Source organism: Taurulus bubalis, assembly GCF_910589615.1.
Source record: "Taurulus bubalis genome assembly, chromosome: 2".
In the NCBI taxonomy this organism is placed as follows: domain Eukaryota; kingdom Metazoa; phylum Chordata; class Actinopteri; order Perciformes; family Cottidae; genus Taurulus; species Taurulus bubalis.
The window spans coordinates 23,350,182-23,370,775 of NC_136590.1; the positions used below are offsets into that span (position 1 = coordinate 23,350,182).

Below are 20,594 nucleotides of genomic sequence, written 5' to 3' on the forward strand. Positions count from 1 at the left end.
GGCTTTGCAATGTAGGCAAAGCGGATGATTTCCACTCACTGGAGGAAAAATAGATCAACTTTTAAAACAAAATAATCACTTTTTTTTTCGAGGGGTTTACACATAGAAGTAATGTAGAGGCTTTTTAAGTTAATTACCGTCCCAAAGCATAAACAATGTGGATGTACATAAATGAGGACAGCTAGATGTAAGCATATTTATTAAATCAATGGTTTGAATGGATTTTTTTTCTCTCTCTTATTGCGTGTAGTGAGATGAATTGTACCTATTTATTTATCTATTCTGCTGTAAAATGAAATCAGCACCATATCCTTGTAATGATTGAGTGCAGCAATAGGGACGAGGGAGGGCAAGGAATCGGACGAGGGGCGATGAAATAAAAGATATTCTGGAATGATTTTAAACGAGTGTCTCGTCCTTTTTTTAACTGTTTAAAAAAAAGTTGCATACAGGTTTTGTTTTTGAAAGGTTTCCCTGGAGCGATGCTGGTGTGAAAAACCTAACTTTGAACTGCTAGTAGAAGAAGTCGCCTACGGCTGTGATTTATTCTCTCTTGTAAATATAAATGATTGTGTGTATGGGAAATGGTCAAATATGTTTGTTCATAAACTTTAAACATTTGAGTTGTCTGAAGGAAATTCAATTAAACTAAAACAGTTTTCAAAGTAAAAGTCCTGGAGTTAAAATCTACTTAAAAGTACTCTTTATTTTAAATACTGACATATTGTTATTTATTAAATTATTAAATTACAGGAGCATCAGTGCATAAGTAACATTTTGTCGTCTTGATTTTCTTGTTCACATTTCAATAAGTTACCACCATTAGATTTGTAGGAACCAAACAGATCCAGATTGCAAACAAACAAAATTTCTTGGCTTAATTTATTCTACTAATTGGTTATTGAATGTTCCTGATTAGGGGCAGACATGTAACAAACATGTAACAAATGAAAAGAAAAATAAGTAACAAATAAAATGAGGAGTACACTTTTAGTAAACTCATAATATACATGTTTTCACAACAAAAATAAATAAATATTACAAAAAGGAGCAGGACGCTTCTCCACTAACTCCTACGCTCTGATATCCACAAGTCAAGGTACTTTTCTTGTACTCTGTGAACACACATAAAATACACGACAAAACAATTTGAGAAAGTTTCTCGTAACTTTGAGATGCTCAGTCATTATTTTGAGAAAGTAAGTCATTATCTTGAGATTATGAGTAATTATTTTGAGAAACTTTTTCATTATTTTGAGACACTAAATCAATATTTTGAGATACTTGGCCAAAATATTGAGAACGTTTCTCATTATTTTGAGATAAGGCATAATTTCTTTTGACACTAAGTAATTATTTTGAGATACTAAGTATATATTTTGAGATACTAAGTAATTATTTTGAGATAATCAGTAATTATTTTGAGATACTAAGTAGTTATTTTTAAGATAATCAGTAATTATTTTGAGATACTACGTCATTATTTTGAGATAATCACTCATTATTTTTAAAATAATCAGTCATTATTTTGAGATAATAAGTCATTATTTTGAGATACTCAGTCATTATTTTTAAAATAATCAGTCATTATTTTGAGATAATAAGTCATTATTTTTAAGAAAGTTTACAATTCTAATGCCGTGTTCACACCGGACGCGACGCGAATTTGCGGCGCCGCGTCCACCGCCAAAGTTTACTCGCGCGAGTAGAAAGAGGGTGTTCACACCAAACGCGAATTTGCGGCGCGACCAAAGGGGCGTGGCTTAGCTCAGTTGCTTGCCTCTGTGAGAGACAAGCGACGAAGCTTTCATTTCCGCTATCGACCATGGAATAAATAACCACTAGTTCTGCTTTATATTTGTTGTGGAAGTCCCAAACATGTCGGAACATGAAACGCCCTCGTATTTGGGTTCATAACATCATCCGTAGCCGCACACAGCTCGGTGAATTTCACCGACTACTCCAGGAACTGCGTCTCGCGTATCTCCGTAAAACGATACCGATTATGCCATCCACCATGGAAATAACCACCAGTTCTGCTTTATACTTTTTGTGTAAACTCCACATATGTCGGAACATCAAACTCCATGGTGTCTGGGTTCATACTATTATCCGTAGTTCCACAACAGCGTCTCAATGAAGCCGCTACCAGCGCTGGTTCAGGCGGAGCAGCAGCAGTTTCATTCAGAAACGGGGAGACGGCGGTGGTGACGGGCGGAGCTTCTCAACGCTGATTCTCAACGCTGATTGGCTGCCGCAACTTTGCGTCACGCGATTTCTCCGCCAGAGTTGGGATAATTCAACTCAGCGAATTCGCGCCGCGTCCTTCGCTTTGTTCGCCCCAGGTCAAACGTTCTGTTCGCTCCGCCTCCAACGCGTCTATCTCGCCGCACATTCGCAAATTCGCAAATTCGCGCCGCAGCGCGTCTGTGGATTGACTTAACATGTAAACTGGTCGCGCCGCAAATTCGCGTCGCGTCCGGTGTGAACACGGCATAACGCGACCGATTATTTTTTTTTTTATACATTTTTTTATCACAACGGCGGAAATGGGCATCCATGACTCCTGTGAAGACTTTCAAAGTAAAACCACAATAATAAAACTAACAGGAGTGATGTTAAAGGCCCAATCACAGGCCCAATATCAATCTCCCCCCTAAACCCTCAAACCCTGAACCCTCAGGGATTTACTGACATCACCTGCTAAATGGTTGAGTGTGATAAAAACAATAGGCTCGTTCGAGATGAGCCAGTTCTGAGCAGAATCGACCGCCGGTGATCAATCTAACTGGTGCAATGCATGCCGGTTAGATTTGTGTCCGACTTGGCCCCGACTTGCTCTGACGTCATGCACATGTGGTCAACGTTAATCTCACCGGAGCGAGCCGGCCGCCGATTTTAGTGCCAGGCGCCGCAGTAGCCCATCACCGACTGCGTAGCACAGTGCATGATGGGAAATGCATGGCTGTCGCCACATCAGAGAGCTGATTGGCTCTTAGATCTGACAGCAAACACAACGTGTTGGAGAAAATCCTTATTTTATATATATTGTCTTTATAAATATGTATTTTATATATATACTTATATAGACACACATATAATTGTATATATAATATGTTTATAAATAGGTATTTTATATACTTATATATTCATATAGATACACATATAATTATATATATATAATATGTTCATAAATAGGTATTTGATATATATGCAGTTATATATTTATATTGATACACATATAATTGCAAACAATTTGGTCAAAAGTAATAAGACACCTCTGTAGTTCAAAGAAAAAGTGATAAGTTATAAATCTTAACCTTTCCCTTAGTCAAACTGATTTAATGTGACTGTGAATAACTAATAAAGATTGCTTGTTAGATCCATCCATCCATCCATCCATTATCAGCCCCTTATCCGGGGTCGGGTCACGGTGGCAGCAGGTTCAGCAGGCCGACCCAGGCTTCCCTCTCACCCGCAACACTTTCCAGCTCATTCTGGGGGATCCCGAGGCGTTCCAAGGCCAGCCGGAAAATATAATCCCTCCAGCGTGTCCTCGGTCTTCCCCGGGGTCTCCTACCAGTTGGACGTGCCTGGAAAACCTCTAATGGGAGGCGTCCAGGAGGCATCCTGACTAGATGCCCGAACCACCTCAGCTGACTCCTTTCGACACGAAGGAGCAGCGACTCGACTCCAAGCTCCCCCCTGATGTCCGAGCTCCTTACCCTATCTCTAAGGGTGAGCCCGGCCACCCTACGGAGGAAGCTCATTTCGGCCGCTTGTATCCGAGATCTCGTTCTTTCGGTCACGACCCAGAGATCGTGACCATAGGTGAGGGTTGGAACGTAGACCGACCAGTAAATGGAGAGCTTCGCCTTCCGGCTCAGCTCCCTCTTCACCAAGACGGACCGGTACAGCGCCTGTTTTACAGCTGCAGCCGCACCGATCCGCCTGTTGATCTCCCGCTCCACCTTACCCTCACTCGAAAGTCCTCCTTCTTCAGTTTGACGGCTTCCCTCACCCCGGTATCCACCACCGGGTTCTCGGGTTGCCGCCACAACAGGCACCGATGACCTTCCGACCACAGCCCCGAGCAGCCGCATCCACAATAGAGGCTTTGAACATGGTCCACTCGGATTCCATGGCCCCAGCCTCCCTCGGGATTTGTGATTCTCTGTATTCTTATCACGATCACCTTAATCATGTTCTACAATAATGATATGTATGGTGTACTAATAACACTGTCATATAATGATGAGTGCTTTCAACACATCCATAAGTTTCTTAAGCGCTAAATAAACTTAAGAACAGCGCGGCATGCAGCGGCTGATAGTCTGTCTGTCAGACGGGCAATCGGCTGCGCCTGTGGTGATCAATGTCCGCGGCTCGAGAAGCTCTCGTAAATAAATGATTCTTGTCGGCAGAATCTATATCGCCGCGTACAGGAAGTCATGGTGTGAGAATAGATCTTGGCGATCTGGAAGAACTCTCTCCCTATAAAACTAATATAACTAATATCACTCCTTCATCAATGAGGAAGGGCGCTGCCTTTTTTGTCCAGTGGGAGTGACAGTTCCTCCAGTGAATTTCAGTAAGCCTGCGCGGGAGCAGGTTTACATTTTTGGATGTGTTGCTATGGTGATTTATCTAAACTTGCTTCGAGAAACCGAAAAGCCTGACCTAAGTCATCTTATCCTGAAAATTAGCCCGCTAACTCAGTAAGCCACGTACGAGAAATAGGGCCCTGGCTCATCGCCTATTGTGTACAATTGTGTATTTATTTTATACTTTTTATTCACTGATTTGAACACCTTCCTCACGAGATGAGAAGTCATTTTAAATGATCTATTTACTCGTTTTGAATGTAATATATATATATATATATATATATATATATTCTGCTTGCATTCCTCTGATTTCATGTGCTATTATGTTCCATCTTTAATCTGTAATGTTGTAGTGCAAATGTATTTTATCGGGCTAAACGCCCACGTGTCTCTTTGTTTACGTCTTCATGCTTCCATTGGGAACTGTGTGTTTAACGTCACATTGCTATGAACTGTGGGTAATTCCCTTAGGCAAAGTCGGCATCTAATGCAGGAAAGGGATCATACAGCGCGCCTCAAAATCCGTATCTGTGGAGATTGAGATTGGGCCAGAGACTCAACAGGTGCGCTCGGTTGCTAAGCACCGCACAGAGAACCGGGATGAACCGTGTCCGTAGCTCCAGCCTCATTATTTATCCATTATTTGAGACGTCTTTAAGAACACTAACATCACATTATTTGGGTTAACCGGGTCAGCCGCAGCTCCTCCGCGGTTCACGGCGTCTGGTTTTTGCACGAACTTCCGTTTGATCCGGAAATGGGTCGACATCGGTACCGAGGGGGTCGAAGCGGCGGGGTACCAAACCAGCGGGACACCCCCGTGAAGGCAGCACCGAGCAGACGAGCAAGTAAAACAGAAATATCTGTATTTTTATTATAAAAGAGAATCTACCCGTAGTATGCACTGTAGCGGCGTTCCGTCGGCGTTGTTTTCATTAAGCCGCTAAAGAGCTGCGGACACATTGAGTTCCCTTTCTCACACGAATGACAGAAAACCGTTCATTTCCTTTTCTTCGGTTTTATTTTGTGCGCCAAAAAACACTACCAAAATACACAAAAAACTAATAAACGGTCAAAACGATCACACGGTAAAATAACTATCTACTCTCATGCCTAATGCAGCTCTTGCTTACACCTTCTTCTTCTTCTTCTTCTTTGAGGTTTATTGGTGGTTGGCAAACAACTGTTTGGTGCATTACCGCCACCAACTGTTATGGAGTGTGGATCAAGATGTCTAGAACTTGCCCCATCAACAATTAACACTACTAAATAAAATAACAAATGACACCAACAAATATGATTTGTTTTGTTGATGCATATATATATATATATATAGCTTCAACAAAACAAATCATAACTAACCAACCAAAACAAACCAACCAAAAATAAATAACCTAGGGCTCATATTCTCTCAATAATCCTTGTTATTCTAAGATACTGCAATAGTGCTTTATAGCACCCACTGGAGTTTCCTTGCAGCACACACGCCATATCCAACCCTACCCCCTCCTTGCCGAGGCCTCCAACTAGCTGCCTTTCATTCACATACCTTTGACAGTGTAGAATAACATGTTCGATTGTTTCTACCTGCCCACAATAGTCACATCTTCCCGTGTTTCCCTATTTTCCATAGCATGCCGTTCAGCCCAGTGTGTCCAAATCGTAGCCTTGAAATGACAGTTTCCTCTCTCCTGTTCCCTCCTGCACATCTCATTGGATGCTCGTCTTCCTTTCTGAATTTAAGGATTATTTTGAATTCCCCCCTCACTATCTTATTCTTGCACACCACTCTATTTCCTTCATCAGAACTGTTACCCTCCAAACCTCTCTTCAGATGTTGACTGCCCTTCATACCCCCCTCCGTTTGCCTGTTCTCTCCCTTCTCTCCCTTCTTTTGTCCTCCTTTCCCACTAGAAACTGGAGTCCAGCCATCCGTATCCCCATCATCATCCCCATCCATTTCCTGATTTGCCACCCTAACCCTGTCACAAACCAGTTTATGCCAACCGCCGTCTCCAAAAAATCGCTTAGTGTCTCACGAAACCGCCCACAACTGTACAGCCACTCTCCACCGTGTGTCACCTGCGCCGTTCCTCTCAGTCCGACCGTACTCGTGACCTTGCTTCCATCTACCCTGCTTACATCTGCTGCCATCATGACGTCATTAAATCACCTGGCTCGAGCGTCAGTCATTACAATAAACATTTTCCAGTATATTTTACCTATAGTTCCTACACTGAACATAATTCTGAATATGAAATTATCTTGAAATATCAATTAACCAAAAAACACACTTGTGGTGTATTTGTCTGCTTCTGTGCAGAAATGCACAAAAAAATATAATTTTAGTGTCTAACTCTTTAATACAGTAGATTAATTTAAGAGAAACTTACCTGTCCTGTCACATGCATTACTTTATATATACAAACATTACTTTATCTATAAATACATTACTTAATACATAAACCTCTCAGAGTGCAGGAGACCTGTGCATAACCGGTATGAAGATATTCCAGAGGAGCCCGAGGTAGAGGACGCGAAGACAGTCCTGCTGTTTGTGAGTATCCTGATGAGTGAGAATATTGAATTTCCAACTTTCAAAGGTTCCTCAAAACGTTTTTGTTTTGCCTTCTCTCTCTCTCTCTCTCTCTCTCTCTCTCTCTCTCTCTCTCTCTCTCTCTCTCTCTCTCTCCTCTCCTTGTCCTTTTCAACCACACAGTCCCCTGCAGGTCACCCGGCCGTGCAGGTGACACCCGGGTCAGAGGCCTTTAAAGTCGGCGAAAGGGTGGTTGAAGTCACCACGAAAAACGTGACGGTGACTCTGGGAAGCGTCACATCTTCTGACCCAACGTTCAGCTCGGATGATGATGATGAGGAGGACTGTTACTCCTCTGCAACCTCCAGCAGCAGTCTTTCCTCCCCAGAGATCTTCAGAAGAGACGGCTACGGTGCGCGGGTGTGTGTATGTTGAATGTGTGTATATGTGCGTGCGTGCGTGGGTGTGTGTGTATGTTGAATGTGTGTTCGTTTTTTTAATCTTCTCAGTAGAGACATTGACTTCCTTTAAGGACGAGCTGCTGGGTCTCCATCTCCACAAGAAGAACTCCACCCTGCTGGACGTGAGCCACGCTGAGAGCATCCGCATGCACTCACCCAACCTTTCTAACATCATCGGTAATAATAATAATGATAATCATAATAATACATTCATTTGGATGGCGCTTTAAAAGGTACTCAAAGGCACTTTATTGGTAAAAACAGATTAGAGTGAGAAAATACCACACAGTTTTTATATTTATTTTTAGATATATAAATACATTTAGTAGTTAAAATAATATAACATGTAATATAACATCAAATGTGATAATGTTGGTCCTAATAGATTTCAAATTGTTTAAAACAAATATAAAGTATTACTTTCTTACAACATATATTAGCACTTGGTCAGTTGTAGCTTATGGTGGATTCTGGAAAAAACATATACATACATTTAAATAATATAAAACAAAGTGTGCAGTTTGAGCCTTTCACAACTGTTAAAATCCCTTTTTGTATATATGTTATATTTATTTATAAAATATATTCTAATTTAAATAGTTTATATTAAAGAAAAAAACTGTTATTTCAACAACTGAAAAACTGATATAATTTGCTGTCCGAGCGTTATATGCATCTCACATGTCTGATAATAACTACACATTTGTCTTCAGATGTCTCTCCGATTCTTGCTGAAAAGAACTGTGAGATCGAGTGAGTTTGGAAAAGTCACTTAACATGCAGTCATTTTTAAAACAAATAAAAAATCCTTAAATATATAAATAAATATAAATAAATAATAAAAACTGGTTAAATTACTGTATTTTCTCTTTGAAGCAAAAGCAGAAGACCTAAAGCTGACCCCAAAATACACGCAGACCCATTTAAATCAGGTAAAGGCTCTACAATGCACCAAATACTAAAGTGATTTAATAATGTATTTTTTTCTTTTCAAATCCTCATTCTGCAGAGAAGTGGAAAACCCCACCAAAAGTAAGAATGCCACCTGTATATCCATCACATGAAAACCTTTAGTTATTGTTTTCAAAATAAAAAATGAATGACCTTACAGACGTACTTCTCCTCCCTCAGCTCCCCAAAAGAAAGCCCATTTCCTACAAGAAGAAGGTCTGTTTCCAAAGCCCAATCAAGATGGAGCCCCTGGAACCCAAACACAGACCGGAGGAAGCCTCGTTCTTCGACTTCCTCAACGACGCTGACAGGGATTCATTCTTCAGGAGGATGAGCACGAGGAGCGAGAAGCTCAGAAGTGCTCCTTTGTTTCCTCTCTCCGCTCTCGAGGACGAGGACCCGTCTGCACGGTGACACCTTGAGCACAAAATATATATATAATCTAGATGTCAATAGATTAATCAGTGTGTTTATATATTATTTAAAGAGTATACAACCTGCTGTACAAACTGTAAGTCTAGTTGTGAAAATGCACTCAAACCAGCCTCAGGGTTTCCTTTTTATTAATGTATATTATTAAAAACAAGTGTCTGGTGCAAAACGACCACTAGATGGCAGACGTGCGTTCTCCTAAACAGCCATCTTTTTTTTCTCTCTTCCCCTGACAGTCATTTGTTTTTAGTTTTTTTTCCATTTTCCATGTGGCATGTGTGTTGTCTGTGATGCATCTGCTAAAAAAGCTAAAACAATCGAATTGTCTGTCTACACTTCTAAGCGTCAGAAAAAAACCCTAAAATGAATTAATTTACAATAAATATATAACTTAAATATTTCTTGTTGGATACTCTGTACCTCTGCGTTTGCAACTTGTCCGATTTCTGTGAATATATATATATATATATATATATATATATATATATATATATATATATATATATATATATTCTTTTGTGAGTTAATTTTATTCCATTCTATTGTGTTGTCTATATTATGCATTTTCATATTTAATATTGCTTTACCCCTATCTAAAACATTCTGCAGTGGCGAAAATGTTTTCTCTTAAATAATAAAAGATGAACAAAGTAAACTATCCCTCTATTTCATGCTGTCACGATTCCTGACAAAACATCAACACGGCGAGAAAGAAAAAAAAAAATCCACTGACCACGTGGTACTGGGGCCAAAAATAACCAGCCAATCGGGTATTTTGTAGCAGCAGCAGCGTCCGAGCAGCCAATCAGAAAAATGTAGTGAGTTACCAAGCAGCTCCCCGTGACTAATGCCTGTCATATGACTGTGACACCCATGGAGACGGTTACAAGGAACAAGATCTCTCGGAATTAAAAAAGAAAAGAAGGGGAAGAAAATAAATTATATACCAAATTTATGTATTTTTGGGGTGCAAAATGCCTCCGACTCTCTTCCAGAAACTTTTCAACAAGAGGAATGCGTTTTCGTCGCCGCCCCCGAGATGCAGCAAAGGGGACCCCGCGTTCAGGTAGCCGTTTTTGTGTTGATGTGTGTGTGTTTACGTGTGTTTATTTGTGTGTGTAACGTACATTTACGGTATTTAAGTACTCTCGCTGTGGCGTCTGGAAGCGGGACACATTTGGCGTATTTTTATTTTTAACTTTCCTCGTCGACGCTGTGTAGTTTTTGTTAATTTAAAAAATCGATTCAAGGCAAAACGTGTGGTTAGCTAACGCGGTACTGTTAGCCCCAACAGACGTTAGCGGCGACGGAGGAGGAAGAGGAAAGGGGGTGGGGGGGGCTGCTGCTGCACGCACTGCACGCGCGCGCGCGCGCTCTCTGCTAGCAAACGTCGCGCGCGTCTGTCTACACCCGCGTCCTGTCTGTTATAGAGGGGTAATAACGCTTCCTGGCGCGTGGTACCAACGGCTAATCGGTGTCAATTAGGAAGCAGTGTCCTCTCTTCCCCCTTGTTCCCCCCACCTCCCCCTCCCATTTGTGTTGCTCCGGTAACAGCAGTGGTAGCACGAGACGATAACGGTTACGGTCAGTCTGGGCTCCCCGAGAACTTGGAGCCCAGAAGGAGGACACGCGTGCTCCGTGTGGCCCCACATTGGATCACTGTGGTCGGTCACTGATCGACGGAGCCTCCGTGGACAGGATGCAGCAAAACAAATAAAAATGTAATAGTGTGCAGAAAGCGGATGTTTTTATGTTAATGAAAAAAAAAAAGATGGTGTCCTTAAAATGCATTGGTGTAAACAAAACAAATGCCTCAATATGATCTCGTTCATATACCAGTGGTGCTAACAACAAATGCAAGATGGTATAGAATCCTAATTTTAACAATATACTCAGGTGCAGGTGTCCTACATCCACTAAAGAATATCTTAATATTAATATATATTTAATATCTAATGGCTTTTATTTTTAACAAATTAGAGGAGTGATCAAGTACTCTGATGTATGTGTTCAGGAAAATGCAGGTATAAATGCAGGGCTGTGTATGCAAATGTACAGGTAAAGGGGTGTCGGGGTGATTGTATTTTTTGTTGTTTTAGTTTTGTTAAGTTTGTTTGTCTGCTGTGTTGTTTCCTTTCTTTTTTACTTGATTATTTTATATTTGTTTCATGTTAATATATTGAAATGACAAAACAATGGGGGGGAGCCAGTGCCACTTTGTCATAAAAGTGAGTCTTACAACATATTGATATAAATAACAGTTAGGAAAAAGCCTGTCCTCTCTGGATTGCAGTGACATGTTGTAAAAGCAGCCATTTACCCAATACTCACATGATTACCACTAACAGTGTGCATGTCCTATGTCACTATAAGAAATACGAATACTTGCTATCGAAATTGAATCTGACAGAGTTGATTTGCAGTTTCCCTGTGTTCGTTCGTACACATACATTGTGGGTCAGGGTCCGAGTCTGCCACCAATGGGGGAAAATGCTCTTTTAAAAAAATACGGTTTTAAATACATTTGCATTGAAAAATGTTGCTTTAGGCCTGCCACCCGTGGTGGACATACACTCACCTAAAGGATTATTAGGAACACCTGTTCAATTTCTCATTAATGCAATTATCTAATCAACCCCACCGGGTACCACTCATCTCCACTACAAATAGGAACAAGAGGCTACAATTTGCAAGAGCTCACCAAAATTGGACAGTTGAAGACTGGAAAAATGTTGCCTGGTCTGATGAGTCTCGATTTCTGTTGAGACATTCAGATGGTAGAGTCAGAATTTGGCATAAACAGAATGAGAACATGGGTCCATCATGCCTTGTTACCACTGTGCAGGCTGGTGGTGGTGGCGGTGTAATGGTGTGGGGGATGTTTTCTTGGCACACTTTAGGCCCCTTAGTGCCAATTGGGTATCGTTTAAATGCCACGGCCTACCTGAGCATTGTTTCTGACCATGTCCATCCCTTTATGGCCACCATGTACCCATCCTCTGATGGCTACTTCCAGCAGGATAATGCACCATGTCACAAAGCTCGAATCATTTCTAATTGGTTTCTTGAACATGACAATAAATTCACTGTACTAAAATGCCCCCCCCAGTCACCAGATCTCAACCCAATAGAGCATCTTTGGGATGTGGTGGAACGGGAGCTTCGTGCCCTGGATGTGCATCCCACAAATCTCCATCAACTGCAAGATGCTATCCTATCAATATGGGCCAACATTTCTAAAGAATGCTTTTAGCACCTTGTTGAATCAATGCCACGTAGAATTAAGGCAGTTCTGAAGGCGAAAGGGGGTCAAACACAGTATTAGTATGGTGTTCCTAATAATCCTTTTAGGTGAGTGTATGTTTTTAAAGGACCTCTTTAAGGGTGCTACTTGCACTTTGACCCATGCACACATTCCCTGGTCATAAAGATATAAAGATTAGAGTTTAGTGATATGTGTGTGTGTGACACACACACGCGCATACACACTGTGTGTGGCTAGCCTTAATCCCGGAGCAAATAGGCGGACAGAAGACCTTTCTCTCAACTCAGTGGTTGGCTGTGCTCCTCATACCTCTGGCATTGTTTCGTATTTGGGTTGATGAAAATAATGATTATCAGGAAATCACTAATTTGTACAGCAATACCCTGCAGTCCTCAAGCCGTGATAGTTGAGTAACTCTAAGTATAAAGTAATAGGGGTGGGAATCACCAGAGGTCCCACGATTTCGATTTTATCACGATACTTGGGTCCCGATTCGATACTATCACGATTCTGTGATATATTGAGTATTGCGATTTTATTCCCTTTTTTTCACCGCAAATTGTCCCCAAAGGAAAACATTGTCAACATATTGTATTTTGATTTATGCTTGAGTTAACGTCTTTGACCAGCGCCGTGTCGCGCATGTTGTCCTGTGCGCCGTGCAACAGCTGTGCAGCAGCGCCACTACGAGTGACAGGAAGTCCAGACGTTTGATTTATACGCGGACGGCGCATTTCTCATTTCTTTCTCTGATGCCTCCCATAATTGATTACATTAAAAAAAGATCGATACTTGGCTTTCGTGTATTGATACTATATCGCCACGCAAACTATCGCGATACTATGCTGAATCGATTTCCCCCACCCTTATAAAGTAACTCACTGTTTGAATTTATTTTTCAAATATTGGATATAAAACAAACACTAATATATTATCCGCATCAGCTCAAATCTTTGGAAGCCATTGGCTGTAGACGATTTAGCCTCTGGGCCAATAACGGATGTCCATGCCAAGACTTCCTCTTCCATGTGTTATTGTGTATAATCCAATTAGCAACCTGAGACGTGAGAATGAAGCTGAGAGACGACGTCTACGATTGGATTATGTCATGTTTTCAATGCAAATATAAAAATAAAAGAAACATTTTGCAACCTTGCTATCCTGCATAATGCATCACCCACAGCTCCGTGGCAGCAGAGTGTCCTCCAGAATTCCGCAGAGGTCAGCAGGCTGGCTGACCCCGTGAGGAAAGCCTCAAAAGGCGTCTCCGGTTTCCCCTCGGGTGCAGCGCCTGACCAGGGCACGGCATACTGTACATTACCCCGAGAGCCCCCGGCTCATTGCGCAGCCAGTCGGAGGCTTCATCGTTAGCCAGCGGCTTTGTCCGGTCCCCACCCACAGCCAGGCTGCTTGTCCTGACCGCTGCCCGTTGAGGAAACTTCCTTCTTGACCCACGGGGCCACGCAACTCAATATAGCTGCGTTTGTGCTGAGAAAACGAAAAGGAGGGAGTGTGCGTATGCCAGAGAAAAGAAAGCGGGGATGGGTTTTCTGTTTTCACACACTATTTCTTTTCTGGGCTTTTATACAGAGGAGGTTACACTGAACTTTTACTGAATATTTAAATTACAGTGCTGTGAGGAAAAACATTTGACTGTTCTTAGAAGTAGACAACTGTCTTTTCTTAAACAAACTGTGAAAATAAAGCATTTTAATAAGCTTTTACCGTATTCTTTTTGTAGATGCACATTAGAATTTAGAAGTAGGTATGACATAGGAATACGTCTGTAATAAAGCTAGAACCTTAAAGCTAAAGCCTCTACTGTAGACTTACAAAATTATATTTGATTTGAACATTTGGCACATAAAATTCTCTCTCCTTTTTGTAAAAAAAAAAAAAAAAAAAAGTATGACTTTTCACGTGAGCTTTATTTTTAGTGACACTTCTTCCATGATAGTTTACGGTGGTTCAGGTTCCTGTTTGGCACTGTGTTCTTCCTCCGCTGCATGCTTCCATAACTCCAGCGTGTCGTGTGATGCTGTCATCAAGCTCGGCCTGTCATGTTTGTGGGACTTGCGACCCATGTTTCTGACATAAAGGGTTAGATGCGTGTGCGCTCGCTACAATAATTGTGTGTGTAAATGCTGCAGGCCTGCCAGAGTTCCGTAAAGACAGGCGGCCGTCATCGGATTCCTATTGGGGCTATTTTAAGTGACCACACTTCTCAGAACACACACACACAGTAGCATTCTGGTGAGCGCTCTGGCTTAATAGTTAGGCTGGCATGTCCTGTTCAAATGCAATTCAGGATTTTTTTTTATAATTTTGCCAGGTATATTTGGAATATTTCTGGAGAAATGACTGTGACCGGTGGCTTATTTAGCTTTTGTTCAGTGGCATTCATTGTGTTTCTTCTTTTTAATACATATTTATTTATTGGCCTAATTATGAAATGGCGCTGTAGTAGTGACGTGTGACTAATAATCCTCAATGGACCTGTTTTCTTTTGAACATTTGAGGTTTCTTAGTTCCGGATGTGAATTTATCTCTGGGACTGTTTGTTATGCCACTTTCAGTATCCCAACAGACGAACTAATCACACTGCCGGTCATCTGTGAACGTTAAACGCCCTATCACCAAAGCACCATGAGGCATAGAATAGGCCGTGGACCGATATGTAAATATTGGGGGCAAAAGTTAGGATAAAGATTTGGAATTAATATAAAGGGTGTTCCTTGTAAATTTAGTCCGAAAACATTTTCGGCGTGGTGATACGCCGTTTAACGTCCACAGATAACCGGCAGTGTGACTAGTTCGTCTGTTGGGATCCTGAAAGTGGCATCACCTCATTAGCCTACTTTTATCCTTGAAAAGAAAGAGAGAGACAATCACTTTGCTTTCAGGCTGAGCGGTTAGTCATTTCTATCTCATGACACATTCTGTCCCCATGATTACTGAAGGGAGCAACGAGGAAGGCGAGGTTTATTTGCAACGTGTTGAATTACAGTCGCAACTCTGCTTTTCACCTTCGAAAGCAAAATTGACCCGTCGCCCTAATTTCTACACAGCTTCCAGCTCCTGCTCAGCCTGATGATTCGGTCATGTGGTTCACTCACTCTCTCACTCACTCACTCTGTCTTGCTCTCGTCACAAGTCATGTGTTGCTGATTCAGAAGGAGTTGTGACTCAGGACTAAGCCATCAGTGTACACAGTAATTAGAATACACACACATGCAAACACACACACACACACATGTACACCCAGAGTACAAATAAACAAAACACAATATGTAAGTATTACTTGTTCCAAGACACCATGCAGGGAATACCAGCCAAAAACTCACTCCCTAAAGGATGAACGCACTTTTCATAAAAGTATTCTGGTAATGCTGCTTTCACATGGAATCGAACGGCAGCTTGTGGACGGCTACCACTATCAAAACAAGAAGAAACGCCGCCGTTATGCTGTGTTTACACCAAACACGACATGATTTGTCGCGTCATGCTTACCGCTTCAGTTTAGTCGCGTGAGTGAATCGGGGGGGTCTCTTCTCTCTGTGAAAGGAGCTTTCATTTCCGCTATCGACCATGGAATAAATAACCATTATTTCTGCTTTATACTTGTTGTGGAAGTCCCAAACATGTCGGAACATCAAACGCCCTCGTGTTTGGGTTCATAACATCATCCGTAGCCGCACACAGCTCGGTGAATTTCACAGAATCCTTCAGGAACTGCGTCTGGCTTATCTCGGTAAAACGGATACCGTTTCTGCCATCCACCATGGAAATAACCACTAGTTCTGCTTTATACTTGTTGTGTAAACTCCACATACGTGGGAACATCAATCTCCTTGGTGTCTGGGTTCATAATATTATCCGTAGTCCCACAACAGTGTCTGAATGAAGCCCCTACCAGCACTACTTCAGGCGGAGCAGCAGCAGTTTGATTAAGCGACGGCAAGACGGCGGTGGTGACGGGCGGAGCTTCAATGCTGATTCTCAACGCTGATTGCCTGACGCAACTATGACTCACGCAATTTTGACGCCAGAATTGGGAAATGTCAACTCTTGTCGCGCGGCGTCCTTCACTCTGTTCGCGCCGCCTCAAACGCGTCAGTCGCGTCGCCCGGCGGAAATGTCGCGCCTTCACAACCTGTCGCGTCTGTACATTGACTTTGCATGTAATCTGGTCGCGTGACAAAATCGTGCATTACATAAAATAAAACTACATTCCCCTGGGTCCTAAGTCCCTCCATGTTTAGCTTCCTAACACCCTCTATGTACCAACGTACAAACAGCTGCTATATATATATATATATATATATATATATATATATATATATATATATATATATATATATATATATATATTAGTATTCCAATTATATTGTGTATGTAAATATTGGGTACTTCCTAAAAATATACACCCTATTAAACTAACACTTGTTTTTGTTTATTCTCCACAACCACTGTGACTTGGAGACTTTTTGATGCAGAAAACACACGGATTGATCCCAGATAATATCAGCCTGCTGTTATACGAGTCTCCTCAGTCAACCAGTCCCATGTTTGAATGTGTCGTAACCTTTAAGTGCAGAAACCTCAGGGCGTTGAATCGTCATCGCCCACTCCGAATCATGTGATTGCAGGAATGCAGAGTTCCTTAACCAGCAGAGAAACCAGCAGGTATGCAGGTAGTCAGGTGCTTTTCAGGGCCATCATAGCCAGTTCCTCGAGAGAGTTGCTGTTTCTCGAACACACTCGGAGCAAAACGGTTAGCTCAACCTGTCCATAACGTGAAACCTGTGGACAGGTTGAGCTAACCGTTTCACTCTATGGACATCAGGGCTTGGTCTCTTTAGCAGCAAAGGAGCGGTCCCTCTATCACGCCTTCATTTTCACACACGGGTACAACAATCTCGACAAGAAAGGCTTCAAATCTTGCAAGCGGGCAGACCGTGGGAATTGTTTTTGCGTCAACGTTATTTCTGAGACCGTACGTGCCAAAGATGCCCCCATAAAACTACAGATATCGCAGAGATAAGATTTGATTCTTATCTAGTTGGGGTGGAGATGCACTTCCAATCATGGGAAAGTAGCATGGAGGCTCAGTAAGTAGCACTAAAGGACTTGCAAATGTGTATTTAACCTTTGATAATGTAATTTGTTAAGGTGAAGGGACCAGTGAGGCGCGTGGATGAATACACATTTGCCTTTTAATCAGTTTAAGGGGGTTGAGACTCTGTAGTCGTCACCTACACCTATATGTTGTCCTTTTTATGTCTGTTCAACATCTGTCAGAACACCTTCAGTAGTAACATAACTACTCGAAGCTGGTCCCAGACTTTACCGGTTAAATGGCCTGCTGCAACCCAGAAAAGCATGTTCATTTAATTCTGCGGTAAAGGCACATTTATTTATGTCCTCGATTAGTGTGAAGTCAGAATCCAGAAACATCTGTCACACACAGCCGGAAGAATGTCACACATCTGGGACCGAGGGGATATTTATGTAACTAACACGCACAGATGTGGCGGTGGAGAGGGAGCAAGGGCTCTTTGAGGTCAGTAAGTAGGCTGACGTCAGAATCACTGCAGTCAAGTAAACTCGATAGCTTTGCTGTGACCTTATTATTGGTGTACGCCTCCTTTCCCGGCAGCAGCTATGAATGAAGTCACTGACTACGTTAACAATTCTCTGCACATATTCTGATAAAGGCCATATTCCTACGAAGCTGTTTACATGGCTCATAAAATGAATGTTGCACTAATATTCCCGTTTACATGCAGCCGCGCATACTCCAATTAACGTGACCGGCGGATTAAACACAGCTTCCCTCTTTCATTCCTTAGTAGTAATATGTGTGCATATAAAAAAAATCTGTTGATATCAAAGTCTTTTTGTCAAAATAGGCCCAGAGAGGAGGGCTTTTCTCTTGCATCTCTGCAAACTGTTGGTAGTTGGTTTGTGTGTAACTGCTGTAAAGTGCTCAGAGCTGACTATATTACTAACACTACTAATATGAAGTGTACTTGGCCCATATCAAATTCTAAATATTGTCTTATTCGGAATATTACCGATGTAAAGGTAGTCGCTGTCAAATTCGTACTTTTTTCTATTCTCTCCATAATTTGTCTGCATAGCTGCTATACAAGATCAGTGTCTATGGACATATGCATGTTATTAGGGTGGTAGTAATACAGATTAAGGCTTAGAGCAAGTAAAATATATTTTAAATCCACTGATTTGGAGCAAGTAAAATGTATTTTCAATCTACTGATTTAAAATAAATTTTTATTTGATTGAGGCCATCAATTCATCCCTGGAAATATTAAATTGACATAATTTGTATGTTCAAAATATGGAAGACACAAGTTAAGGATTCATGTCTTCTTCGTATTGCTGCAAAATACGCGAAACGCAGTTAAAACTACACTATTGTTTATCTGTAATCATCCTTTTTTATAAATGTTCAACTTCATGATATAATAATTTATCTCTGGGCCCTGTTTCTTGTACCTGGCTAAACAAAACCAGCAAATGTCCTAATCTCCATCTTAAATTAGCGATATGATTGACATCAGGCTATCTGGGTTTCTTCACGGCTGATCCGCGCTGAAACGGTCTCGTTAATTCTAACCAGACGTCAGTCATCTGGATAAATGCACGCGCCCGCTCCTCTTCAGAAGGGATAATAATCGAGCACTGACACCATGATGTTCTAACAGTACACTAATAATAAATAAACTCAGAGGAACCTCTTTTTTCATTTCTCTGCTGAGAAGCAGGAGATGAACATGAAGGCATATGAGTAAGTCAATACGTAGTCATTCACAGCAAACTCATTGCGAATATTCCAACGTTTTTGCAACATTGTTGCCGTGAAAGCAACTTTAACAGCGCCCCCGTTGCGAGACATCGTCGCAAATATATCAGACAAGTTAAATGCGTCAGTTTTGGGAAAATGTATCGGCAAATTTGAAGTGCTTCATCACCCAAATCAATCAGATTATATTTACGAATAAATATATACTTGAGGATATATGTACTGTATGTGCGTATAAATCATGTATTATATGTATATACATGTATGTGTAGATTACCATATAACTAGGAGTTTGAATATGTGTATGGGCGGATCAGTATGTATGTATGTATTATTCATAATCAGAAATTCAATCAATTGAAGCTGTGAAAATAAATTGTGTGATTCTCTGTATTATCATGAGTCCACCTTAATCATGTTCTACAATAATGATATGTATGGTGTACTAATAACACTGTCATATAATGATGAGTGCTTTCAACACATCCATAAGTTTCTTAAGCGCTAAATAAACTTAAGAACAGCGCGGCATGCAGCGGCTGATAGTCTGTCTGTCAGACGGGCAATCGGCTGCGCCTGTGGTGATCAATGTCCGCGGCTCGAGAAGCTCTCGTAAATAAATGATTCCTTGTCGGCAGAATCTATACCGCCGCGTACAGGAAGTCATGATGATGTGAGAATGGATCTTTGCGATCTGAAAGAACTCTCTCCCTATAAAACTAATATAACTAATATCGCTCCTTCATCAATGAGGAAGAGAGCTGCCTTTTTTGTCCAGTGGGAGTGGCCAGCTTGCCCAGGAGCAGGTTTAAATTTCTGGCTGTGTTGCTATGGTGATTTATCTAAACTTGCTTTGAGAAACCGAAAAGCCTGACCTACATCATCTTATCCTGACAGTTAGCCCGCTAAGTCAGTAAACCAGGTACGAAGAATAGGGCCCTTGTCTCCCTTGAGCTCAACTTGAGAGCTCACAAATTGTACATGTATGTTTTCATTTTAATCGCTGAGAAATAAGTGGAAACAAAAGTGTGGGATTAAGAAAATGAGACGCAAACAAACACCCCTCTGTCGCCGTGCTCTTATCGGGGCGCTTTGTGGCAGCTGGTGGGCCTCGCTGCTAGTGTCCACACACACACAGACACACACACACAGCGCTCCTGCGATCACCTGACAGTCTCATGTTGTTGTGTGAATTTAGTTCACCGCTATTCTTAGACCCTCAGCTTTGGCTGAGGGAGAGAGAGAGCGAGAGTGGAAGAAGGCTGGGGGAAAGACTGGCAGACCCGCGATGATGCCCAGGTAGGAGTCGGTAATATTTAACAAGGCGTTTGTGCAGCCGAGTGGGCACGGTGGTGTTGGTCAAAGGAGGTCTGTCTGTGTTGTTGTTTCTCTTCTTTTTAAGCTTTGTCATTGGCTGTTTCCAGCTGGCAGTTTGAGGCAGCAAAGCTGTAGTTTTTAAAGATTGATTCTGTCATTTTTTAAGGCCAGGGTGACATAATGAGGATTAAAAGGTTTT

The 20,594-nt window shown here is 41.6% G+C and overlaps 1 protein-coding gene across 1 annotated transcript in view; it reads left to right on the top strand.

The window, feature by feature from the left end:
* Positions 1–9,961: 9,961 nt before the first annotated feature.
* Positions 9,962–20,594, top strand: part of fnip1 (folliculin interacting protein 1) — a gene marked incomplete at its 5' end in the record, with an annotated part of 39,424 nt that continues 28,791 nt past the window's right edge. The window contains 3 exon segments of the mRNA XM_079238021.1: positions 9,962–10,053; positions 20,277–20,305; positions 20,308–20,377. Coding sequence (XP_079094147.1) covers positions 9,962–10,053; positions 20,277–20,305; positions 20,308–20,377 — 191 coding nt within the window.